At 41.6% G+C, this 12616-nt stretch overlaps 1 protein-coding gene across 1 annotated transcript in view; it reads right to left on the reverse strand.

Moving 5' to 3' along the window:
• ENPP1 (ectonucleotide pyrophosphatase/phosphodiesterase 1) overlaps positions 1-12111 on the reverse strand; it is a 51767-nt gene extending 39656 nt beyond the window's left edge. Inside the window, exon 1 of the mRNA XM_060753378.2 lies at positions 11887-12111. Within this exon, the coding sequence (XP_060609361.2) occupies positions 11887-12063 (177 nt within the window). The 5' untranslated portion in view covers positions 12064-12111. The remainder of the gene's footprint in view (positions 1-11886) is intronic.
• Between the last annotated feature and the right edge of the window lie 505 nt (positions 12112-12616).

Genomic DNA, 12616 nt, shown 5'->3' on the forward strand with positions numbered 1-12616 from the left:
CTTCTGTTTAAAAGCCTCCAAAGAAGGAGCCTCCACCACACTCCAGGGAAGAGAGTTCCACTGCTGAATCCCTGCTATGGCATTGCAATTCTATTGGGAATTTTAATCAATTTGCCATCCCATCTGCACCCCCTGTGGCGCAGTGGGTTAAACCCTTGTGCCGGCAGGACTGAAGACTTGACAGGTCGCAGGTTTGAATCCGGGGAGAGGGCGGATGTGCTCCCTCTGCCAGCTCTAGCTCCCCATGCGGGGACATGAGAGAAGCCTCCCACAAGGATGGTAAAACATCAAAACATCCTGGCATCCCCTGGGCAACATCCTTGCAGACGGCCAATTCTCTCACACCAGAAGCAACTTGCAGTTTCGCAAGTCACTCCTGACATGAAAATAAAATCCCATCTTTGTCACAACTTTGCTACCATTCCCCTAGATCTTGATATGCAATGAAAAAGGACTTGACATTTGGAAACACTTCTGCTTTCTATTCTGTACCCTCACAAGGGCAAGATGGATGGATGTTATGCTCGAAGTGACAGGCTTGACCTTGAAAGAGCTGGGGTGACAATGAGTCAGAAACAACTGAATGAATAAACAACAACAACACCCTCCCAATGTGTATTCCAAATATTAAGGTATTTGTGCTCTTTGCTGAAATTAATTAGCAAAATTCAATTTGGTTCTATTATTACTCATTTGATTTCTTATAGATTTAGACTTGACTTTAGCATAGTATGTTATCAATCCGCCAAATGAAGTACATGCAAAATTTCACTAAAGATGTGATTCACATTACACGGACGCATCTGCTCAGATGCCAGAGCTCTATCTCAAGAACGCCTTATAAGGAAGCATGAATTTGAGCTACCTTTGGAAAGACAAAACCAGAGCAGATATTTTGTATTACACAGCATTACCTCTAGATAAGAGCAATGCCTGGAAAATAGTTTTAAATTAGTCTACTGGAATCTGTGATTCTTTATTCCAAGTAATTCCAATGTCATGTTCTCTCTTTATTATTTATTTATTTATTTATTTATTTATTTATTTATTATCTTCCATGAGTTTCCCCCCAAATCTGAATGGAGAAGAGTGGGCAGGAACAGACTAATTATTTTATCATGAATCCTTTTAAGCTCAAAATTACATCCTCCTTTCTCTGTGTGCTGACAAATCAGAGGAAGCAATTTGAGCTGAATAACAACAAAAGTGGGGGAGAACAAAGCTTTTGAGGCTCATATGTTTTGGGAATCACAGAACTCTGTGTGACTTGTAGTTTGAATCTATGTTAAAGCATTCAACTATAACTTTACCTGTTTCCTCAAACCAGGACACAGAAGCAGACTAGGTAAACATTGAAAAAATATTTGAAGAGCAAGGCCAAAAAAAAAAAAAGGAATCTACTTTTCATTCTTCATAAGAGACTATTTGACCATCCTATAGTATATATTGTAGCATTCAAACATTCTTGATCCGGATTTCAGTACAGAATCACAATACTACATAGTACTGGAAGATACATTGGTTGGTTTGTGAGGTTTAGAAGGAAAGAAGATCTTGTCCTGTTTTACTGTGAAATGTATTTTTGTCCATGTTTGTATTGGAACACACTTTTATTTTCTAGGCATGAGTCCCTGTGGGAGGAAGATGGAAAGCTGTAGGAGGAAGATGGAAAGCTGTAGCCTGTAAACAGTGTGTTATAATGATTATATGTCACAGAGAGCAGGTGGTGAGATAACTGGGAAAACACTTTTCCATGCGAAAAGGACATTTGGCAATTGCTGCTAGAAAGCTATTGCAAATGAACACTGATCAAAGAACAAACTCATCTCAAATTTGGTTACCTTTTCTCCGCTCGTGACCACATTTACTGTTCCACATACAAGCATTTAAAGGAGATCTTATGAAGCATATGGGTGAGGCATCGATACCTCCCAGAATCAGCCCTATTATTAGACAAAGTAAGTGGCTTCTTTGGACACCAGCAGATATTCTCCTTCCAGCTCTTTCTCTTAAGTTCACTGGTTTTTTCCCCAGTTAAAAGACAGCAATGTATGCCACATAGCCTGTCCTGAAACTTGTAAACCAGCCCACTGACTCAATTTATGTCATCGACGGACTTATGGCAAACTCATACATTTCATAAGGTTTAATAGGCAAGATAAACTCATAGGTGGTTTTGCCAGGTCCTTCCTTTGAAACACAGCCTACAGCACCTGGTATTCATTGTGATCTCCAATCCAAGTAATACCCAGGGCCTACCTTACTTAGCTTTCAAAATCAGACATGGTCTGGTGACTTTGGGGTACTTAGACTCAGCACAACCTCCAAAATTTCAAAGATGAAAACTGGCACACATGTGACCAAACCACATATGTGTGTTGTCAAGCCAGCAAAAGTTATCAATGAGGAAGAACAGGCAAACTAAGAGATACCACAGCAGTTACCTGAGCACAGAGCTTGACCCTGAAGAGCAAGAGCCAGGAATTCAGAATGCTGCTGTCTCCCAGAGCTGGCTTCCGGCACTGGCATGCTGGCTTTGGCTCTTGACATCTGTGCTTTCTACATCTGGGATTTGGGTGGGCAGCCGCAGTGGCAGCCAAGAATAGCAATTTCCAGCTCAGGAGTGTCATGTGGAGGTGGATTAGTGGCAGTTTCCCAGAGAGGAAACAGCCCTGCTAGTGTTGGGAAGAAGTGACAACTTTGTTGACCCTACTGCCAACTCACCTGAGGCATTGTCCCACAAAAGCTAACAGCTCTTAGTGCTGCAGCAGTTTTCTATCCTCTATGCTTCTTTAAAATTTTATCTTTCACATTCCCTCAGTCCACCATAGTACTATCTACTTGAAAACAACCATTACTCCATTTTTCTGTTCACCTCTTGTTCTTTGTTTTCATTCTTCTTCTCTTTCTTAATTTCAGAAGCAAACAGAATGGCTTAATCAACCCATCTTGACCTCAGAGTTCTAGATCTATATCATTCTGCCATGTCTATCAGATTACTCTGAGATATAACTTGTGTTAGACTATTTGTCAAAATCATATATTTTGGCAAATGGTTTATTTGCATGAAGCCCAAAGGAGTGGATCAACAAAAAAATCAGATAGGATATAATAGACTATTTAGATGAGTGAAATTTTACTGTCCTAGGACCTCTTCACATGGCCCTATCAGGCCGTGCTGTTGAGCCACAAAAGGGAAGGCACATGGGGCTGTGCAGAACTGTTTGTGGAGCCCTGCGTGCCCATGGTGGGGATGGGACAGAGTGCATTGGTACCCTGTCCCCATAGGCAAAATGGGTGGCAATGCGTATTGCCCTGCCACCCTTTCTGCCATCATAAAGGGGAAGAAAATGCGGGTAGTTCTGTTGGAGCTACCCAAACTACACTTTCCTCCCTGGAGTGGTGGAGAAAGTGCCTTTTGGAACTTCCCCTCTACTTTGGGAGGAATGTGAGCAGAGCCTGCCGTGCGTAGTGTGATGGTGCATGGCAGGCCCCAACCTTGCCACAAATAAAAACAGCAAAACTGAGCAAAAATGCCCCATGTGAAAAGGTCCTTCATCTCCTGTTTAGATGTTGAGCTCTTGTTACTTTAAGTTATACATAAGATTCAAAGCATCATTTCTTTTTTAACTAGCCCAAGACTATTTTTGCCTTAATTCAGGTTCAGGACAAAAAGAGTTTATTTCCAATATACCAAATCCCGCAAAACTGAAAAAAATGAGTTATAGGTGGCAGCACATTGTTGACTAGGAGTACAGTACAGCTCAAAACTATCAAAATGTGTCAAATTACTTTGGTATAGGGTTTGAAAAGCTCTGCTACAATTGTCTGAAGCGGCATCCCTGGCACAAATCCTCCTCATACCAGAGATCATTCATGCAACATATGGAAGTGTCAGTCTGCTGCACTTTGGTCAACAGATGGACAGACCTCCATTGCTCACAACAGCTGCTGCCTAGTTAATCAGGATTGGGGGACATTTACAATACTGACATATTCCCTACACTATTGAACAGAAGGATTGTGAGTATGAATCAGTCACAGATATGTAACGCTAAATTATGCAGAAGCGAATTGCAGTTTCTAAGGAGCCTCCAGTGGCGCAGTTGGTTAAACCCCTGTGCCGACAGGTCACAGGTTCAAATCCAGGGAAAACATGGATGAGCTCCCTCTATCAGCTCCAGCTTCTCATGTGGGGACATGAGAGAAGCCTCCTACTACAATGGTAGCACATCAAAAACATCTGGGTGACCCCTGAGCAGCGTCCTTGTAGATGGCCAATTCTCTCACACCAGAAGCGACTTGCAGTTTCTCAAGTCACTCCTGACACGATAAAAAATGCATTTGTAACTACAACTGGGCGTTCCAGCCTGTGTCATTTAAGGTCTGTGAGGACAAAATATTTTAAAGTTGGCAGGCAGCAGTCCTGCTTATTTCCAGTTGTCTTTTGGTGTTACTTTTAAAAATTATATTCTCTACACTGTCAATTGTATATACATTCAATGCTTTTAAGAACATTTCAGAAAACTATTCATTAGATTATACAAAGAAATGCTACTATAAGAGGAAATATACTGTAAAAGGCATTCCTTGCATTCTTACCACATTCCTGCATGAAATATTTCTGGTTATCTGGATATCCAGTTAAAGGAGCTAAGCATGATCCAGAAAAACATTCATTAATCAGAAGCTCTCAAAAGGTATTACCAAACATGGATACAGAGATGCTACTGAAGTCTACCTCTCAGAAATCCGACCACTACCCATAATGGCTGTTACTTCTTAAAAATGAAATCTAGGAATTTCAAAGAAGCCAGGTTTGGGGAAACTGCTCAGGAGCATTTCGAGATGTTCAACAACAAATGAAGATTATACCTGTTTACTGTTTTAACAGAGCTAGATGAGGGTATGTTCTTTTCAAACCGAAGCAGCAAATTTAAACAGAAATGTGCTCAGAGCACACATTTTAGAATCTGTGGGATACATCTGATATTAAAAAATTACTCAAAAAAGGCCAAAAAAACACAATGAAGGGCAATTGAAATGGATTAAAGTAATCCCAAATCTGGACCACAACATCCCAATATTTTCCTACTTTCCTAAAAGCAGACTCGGGTATTTGTTGCTGGGTCTGGAGAACTGGGAGACAATACTGAGGGTGATTGCTCTCATGTAAACGAACAGTGAATCCATTCTGAGTTTTTGCCTGAACTTCAAAAGAGCCATCCTAGATGTGCAACCTGTTCGCAGGGTGGGTTCAGCACCTTGGATAGCTCCTAAAAAGGAATGGGATTTTCACCATACTGCCATTGAGGGAGGGGCTTTAACAACCAAAATCCCAACATGCAGCCCATGACCCCCAGATTTATTCCACAACACAAATCATCCACTGCTGGAGCTCTACAAACCATTTAATTCTTACTTTTTCCACTATTTGTTTATTGTATGGTCGAAGGCTTTCATGGCTGGAATCACTGGGTTGTAGGTTTTATTGGGCTATATGGCCATGTTCTAGAGGCATTCTCTCCTGACATTTCGCCTGCATCTATGGCAAGCATCCTCAGAGGTAGTGAGGTATTTGTTTATTCATACTAGAATGTCAAAAATATTTATTTGAATAGGTTTTCCAAATACTTTAATTCACTGATATGAAACATAAAAATCTATTCAAAAGCACTAAACAAAATTACACTTATTTAAAACTGGTAACAACTGAATTGATTTTAAAATATATCTAATTTGCGGTATACATTTTTATTGTGTGTGGTTTTTTAAAACTCTAGCACCCAAAAATCCATTAAAAATGTTTTGGTACTAGAATTCTCAGAAATCCACAATCAAGGATTTTACTGCAAAGAGGATCATGTTGCTATAGAAAAGGAGTGGGAAATCTTACAGCCTTTGCAGCTATTGGATGGCATTCCTCATTCCTGCCTGGGCACTGAGATCTTCAGGACAGGCCCTTCTCTCAAACCCACCTCCATCTCAAGATTGGTTGGTGGGAATGAGAGAGCGGGCTTTCTCGGTGTCTGCCCCTTGACTCTGGAACACCCTTCTGCCCAGGGAACCCAGAATAGCCCCTTCCCTGTTGTCCTTCCAGCAGCAGGCTAAAACCTTTTTATTCAGACAGGCGTTTTAAGGTGAAATTTTTTGATGTATTGTTAAAGGCTTTCATGGCTGGAATCACTGGGCTGTTGTAGGTTTTTTGAAATCATGGGGTTGTTGTAGGTTTTTTTCACCTGCATCTGTGACAAGCATCCTCTGAAGATGCTTGCCACAGATGCAGGTGAAACATTAGGAGAGAATCTTTCTAGAACATGGCCATACAACCTGAAAAACCTACAACAACTCAGAAAGTGTTTGAGTCAGGAGGTGCTGTGGTTTTATATGCTTTTATGGTTTTAACTTGAATTGTTTTTAATACTGATATTTAATACTGCTTTAATATTTGTATATTGTATATTTTAGGTTGTGTTCTAATATTTTTATTGTGAGCTGCTTTGAGTCCCTGTATGCTGAGAGAAGGCAGGATATTAAAAAACATAATAATCATAAGAATCATAATAATTCCTTACTATTGTCTGTCCTGTCCAAGGCTATTAGAACTTGAAGACTAACAACATTTAGATTACTGCAGGAGTCTCCATCCTGCTAGAAAACAAATTTTATGCATATCTATTCAGAATCAAATCTTAGTGTATTCAATTGGGATTTGTCCTACACATGTGTGCATAAAGTTGCAGTAAGAAATATCTGATAATGTCACTGTATGGTCCAGAATGGCCTATGAGTTTATTGCAGGCCTGAACAATCTGTTGCCCTCTGGAAGTTTTGGACTTCAGCTCTCAGAATTCCTAACCATTTGACAAGCTGGCCAGGGCTTCTGGTACTTGGATGGCTAAACATTTGGAGGGCTACAAGTTGTGTAGGCCAGGTTTATTGGAAAGGTGAGATTCTCAGTAGAGCTGCAAAGATGCAGATGCACATTTCCAAATTGTTCATATTAAAACATTAGCGGATAACTTCCTACTGTGCATGTTACAGCATGTGCCTTAGATACAGATATGTCTCTGGGGCATTATTTTCTACTGAAATTGATAATTGCACTTCCCCTTCATGATTTTCAGAGAAACACCCATTTACCGCACATAGAAATGAGTTTATAAATTCAGGTTGAGAAGTTTGAGAGTCATTTCAATGTGACATAGCATAAACTCTAAGTTGTCTCTCTCCAACAGAGATAACTAGTGATCCTTTGCTCTAGTTTGCTAGACTCTTTCACTCTTTATTAGATTATACTTTTTTATTAGATTATACTGTCAAATTGAAACTAATCCTTCTCCAAATGATACACATGCAAAAACAACATTATTTTGTATGTGGAAGCACACAGACTGGGTAGTGATGCATTGGGTGAAGGTGGAGATAGCAAATTCTTTGTTCATGCAGCCAACACTCGGAGGTTCTGCTTGTCTAAAATCCTATATTCACATTAGTATCACATGGTGACGTGCATAAATAACAACTGTTCCTGAAGAAATCCTTGGACAGAACCTTTAGCTCTTGCTTCTGGCTACAATTCACAGATGACTAAACAGCACGTAATGTTTCCATTTAGAAGTAATCAGATCATCGCTTTTGATGTCATCTGTTTATAAGAATACACTGTTCCATTAGAAGCAACTGTGAAAAAACCTTTTGAACCTCAGATCTCTTCTGTAACTTCCAGAACTCGGTATCTACCATATTAAGGCATTGCATACAATGAATTACTCCAAACCAAAAACATATTAAGCTTCACTACAGTCCTTTTGTCTATTCCCCAACATTTATCTGATTCCCTACATCAACTGTTTAATTACGTATGCATAGCTCAGTAACATCTCCAAGCCAAGGCTCCCAAACCCACTTTAAAAGCCAACAGCCACACTGGGTGAAGGAGGACTTCCCACCAGCCAATCAGGGCCCTTCCACACAACCCTTAATCCCAGAATATCAAGGCAGAAAATCCCACATTATCTGAGTGTGGATTCAGATAACCCAGTTCAAAGCAGACATTGTGGGATTTTCTGCTCTAATATTCTGGGATATAGGGCTGTGTGGAAGGGCATTTAGTGTCCAAGAAGGATCATATTTCTAAATCTCTCCATCTAGTGAGCAATGCTGCTATGGGGAATTGTGTCAGGGACCCTGTTTTTGATTGTCACAACTTTATTGTTGGGAGACAACTGGAAATATCATGCTCCTTGCACTCTGATCAGCTGCTGAACTTTTCTCCTTTTCCCAGATAGGCTGTTGTCTATTAAAGTGGGCTGGGGGGGCGGGGGGATATCTATGTGATTCCACAGAATTGAAAACAGTTATGAGTTACAAATTCATAACTGCTATACCTGTATATTTGAAACTAAATTGTTCAATTTTTAATTGACTTTTTCTGGAAACTGTCCTTGGATCGCACTCTGGGAGAAATGCAGCATACAGATAAAAATTTAAAAAAAAACCAAGTAAAAACAGCTTTGTCTTCTTTCCGTTTTTATTTTTTTTTCACATGTCCCTGCAGTTTCAGTTTCTACTCTATACTGTGGAACAGCAGTTCTCCCACGTCAAGATACTGAATGATTGATTTTACAGAGGTCATAGTCCAGATCTCATAACTTTTTTTTGCTCACTGTGCACAAAAAGGAAAGTGAGTGGCACTGCTTTCCAACTGTGAGTGGAGAAATGAGGTTGAACCTCCATATATTAATAATATAACCCAACACCCAGAGAAAAGGAAGATATTGAGACTTTCTAGCTTAGGTGGGAAAGAGCCATGAGCTAGAAAGCACCAATATTTTTCAAAATTTGAAAAAGATCCCAGAAAAAAATAATTGTCTTTAGATCCATGAGGGACAGGAAGCAATTAAATGAATCAGAAATGTGTGCTGACTGGGAAATTCTGGAAGTTTTACTCTTTAAAAATAACTTTTCTAAGTATGGAATCACAGATCTAGCAAAACGATACCTTTCACTGGGCTAGTCATATTGCACAGTATTGGTTAGCACTCAAGAGCCATGATTGAGCTACACATGATCCAGTCAACCATCAAGGCCCAAGAAGTGTCACCTGTCTGAGGCAATTCCAGATTATTCATGAAAAGACAAAAAAGCACCAGTTTTAGTACAGATCTTTTGGGGAGACGATTGGTGCCATTTTGCTCATAACCTGTCAATATTATAAATAGGCATAGCACGATCTCTGTATCTTTTGGTCAATGTGGATACTGGTGTTCCCTTCATCCCTCTACACTGACCAAAGCCCTCCATAAGGCCTACCACAAAATTGCTGTGTTCCCATCCCAGCCATTTATGCCTGGTGATAGCAGTGTAAGTCAAGAGAAATAACTGTCTATGTCCTGTAACCAAATGATATGATTATATCATCCTTTGAGATTAAAAAAAAAACCCCAGAAAACCTCAGCAGATGTCATCATTTTGTATCTAGCTTCAGGAACACAGCCGGATGTTTCTCCAAGTTTTCCCCTGCTTTCAATGGGCATGGAATCCCCAAGGACAACTGCAAAGACTTGACATGAGGTCCAGGAATCAGAGAATGATTGGATGTAGCATAGTTCCACTTATAGATCTACTATGTTATAATGGATCATATAGGATTTCACTTTGTGAACCAAACATTGATTCCTATTCTCTGTTTTTATGCTTAGCTCAGAATATCCATAGATTATTTATTTATTTATTCCCACATTTGTACCCGACCCTTCTTACCCTGAAGGGGACGCAGGGAGGCCTTACAACAGGCAGCGATTCAATGCCAACACATATAAATCAAAAAATAAACAAATACAATTAAAACCCAAACAATTTCAAATATCAGTTATAAAACAACAGTTAAAATCACGCAAATTCAAATTGTAGTCCCAGGCCTGTCCATTTTAATTTGGTCAGAATCCTCTTGATAAGTTATGTTAACTTTCTGAATATTGCACAAGGAGGTATCTCCAGCACTTCCTTGCATAATGCTTCTTCCCAGGTTCCACAATGACAGCCAAATGGCACTCCTGTGCAGCTCCATCACCTGATCCAAATGTTCAATGACTCCCCAGAGGGTACACTAAAGAAGCTCTTTCTGCCAGTGCTCCAGCGTATAGTCACAACCTACTAGGACTTCCAGGTTAAGTAAACTGGCAGACCTTTACATGCTACCAGAATCAGATAGGAGTTGAAGACTCTATTATATTATAAATATTCATTAGTTTGAACACAGTGTCACCAAACTTGGTGTGTTATTTCGCAGAATCAAAAGAATGCAATAAAGTTTGGGATTAAGTCTGTTAAGATACTTTTAGATAGCTTCCAAACCACTATTTTAGGTTTCAGTAATTTTTTTATCTGGAATGCATATAAACTCATTGGATTTGATCACACATAATAACCAAGAATCTGCACCAAAGGCATACCTATAATACTTCATCTCCAAATCTGATCTGTAAAAGCCATGATGGAAGCATTATCCTTCTAAAGTTTGATTTGTGTCAGGAAGAGTTTGCAGGCATCTCTTCATATTTGCAGTTTTAACATTTGTGGAATTGATAAAAAAAATGTTCTCTCCAGAAATCTCTAGATCTTCCAGTGAAATTCCATGGCCAATGTCCAGTGGAAGTTGACCACAGAATAATACTGGAAGGCTTAAAATTTCCTAGAAAGCTGTTCTCTCAGACAAAAGAATGGCAATTTCTTTGTTTGCAATTTTTCACTTTCACGGGGATCCTGTGCCCCTAACTCAAGCAGATGTGGAAACCTGACTGTATTTTGTTAACTTCCAAAACAGACTTGTGATAGACTTCAGCAATCTCTTTTATATTTGCTCTTCTGGAGTGAAAATGGGAGGTTAAAAACAGGTATGGTAGTACCCTTTAATTATACCAATTTTGTCTAAACTGTCTGCAACCTAGTCCAGGCTTTCTTAAAATAGAGATGTTGGATACAGGCCTAATCTGAGAGTCCCATCATCTCAACCTCTGCTGTTTGATGTCTCATCTGCATGAATGGGATGTTAAGATCTTGAGAAGATCTGGAGCTTGTGGAATTAGCTCAAAACCACAAGTGTATCTTCAAACTACAACTCTCAGAGTTCAACAGCATTGAGCTATGACAGTTACAGTGGTATCAACCTGCATAAATTCTTTGGAGTTGATGCACGTAGGAAAGCCAGTATAGCTCTAAAGTGCCAGCCCTGAATGGCAATTCTAGTGCTCGTTTGAGCCAGTTCTGGGGCTTGCCTGAAAACCTGAGACAGGTCAGTCAACTTACCCTCTCTGTTCAAAATAAATCAATAAAAACAATTATTAAATGGCTACTATTTTAACGTGCCACCTTGCTTCCTGGAAGAGAGGAGGTGCATCTAAAGGCAATTTGACACTACTAATATTGTCATGGTTCAATACTATGAAACCTGAGAATTGTAGTTTGGGGAGGCAACAGTACTCTTTGACAAGGGAGGCTGAAGACCTTGCAAAGCTGCTATGCCTGAGATTCCATAGAATTGAGCCAGGGCAAATCAATGGGTGGCAAACTGCCTTCCTGATACAGAATGGGTGCACCCAGGGACACTCTTCCATTGAATGCCCAGAACATCCCTGCACCCTTTCTTTGTTTTGTGCACACTTTCATCCAGGATGCTCTGCAATGGTGAGAGTGAAGGTCTTTCGCTTTGTGGGTCCAAGAGTGCGGGTGCCTTCCCAAACCCCAAATCCCAGGGTCCCATCGCACTGAGCCATGGCCAAGTGGTGCCCGTCTGCATGACTTCGACCCAAGGGCACGCTACCTCCGAGCCCAGCCCTTTCCCCGGCTTCCAGAGGCTCCGGAGGGGAGGGCCTGCCTGCTTACCAGGGAGAGCACTTTGTAGGAGGGGTCCTTGGCTTGGCCCCTGGGCGCCGCTTTCTCCGGGTCCTCGGCCACCTCCATCCCGGACAGCATCGGCGAGGCGGCGGAGCTGGGCGGCTCTTTGGCCTCCGCGGGGCTTTTCTCCCGGCAGTTGTTGTGGGTCACGCCGTGGCTCGCCATGGTCCACTCGCCCTCCCGCCTGCCGCCGGAGCAGTTAAGAAGGGGCCAGGGACACGCCTCCCTCTCTCTCCCTCCCTCCCTCCCTCTCTCTCCCCCGGGGCTTCGGGCTTTCTCCAGGCGGGGGCGGCCCCACGCGCGCCGGATTCTTTGCTTTCCCGTCTCGCGCTCCCCACCCACTCCAGCCCCAAATCTCTGGGGATTGTTGCTTCCTGGTTTACATTTGCCCACCTTCTCTGGCGCGCGGCCCGCCAAAGGAGGGGAGGGACAGCCTCTCAGGAGCAGGGAGGGCCACGCGGATCAATCCTGCCGTGGCCGGACAAAAGCTTTTCAAGTTCCACTCAGGAAGGGCGCATGCACCAACCCTGGGGAATTGGTGCAGCTTGACACCACTTTCCCTGCCCTGGCTCAAGGCTGTGGATGGAGTCCTAGGATTTGGAGGTGACTGAGGCACCAGCAGCAGTCTTTGCAGAGAAGGCTAAAGACCTTGTTAAACTGCAATATCCAGGGAAAGTGGTGTCAAGTTGCATTCATTCCACAGTACAGATGCTTCCTC

The sequence above is a fragment of the Anolis sagrei genome, chromosome 1 (genome assembly GCF_037176765.1).
Source record: "Anolis sagrei isolate rAnoSag1 chromosome 1, rAnoSag1.mat, whole genome shotgun sequence".
Lineage (NCBI taxonomy): Eukaryota > Metazoa > Chordata > Lepidosauria > Squamata > Dactyloidae > Anolis > Anolis sagrei.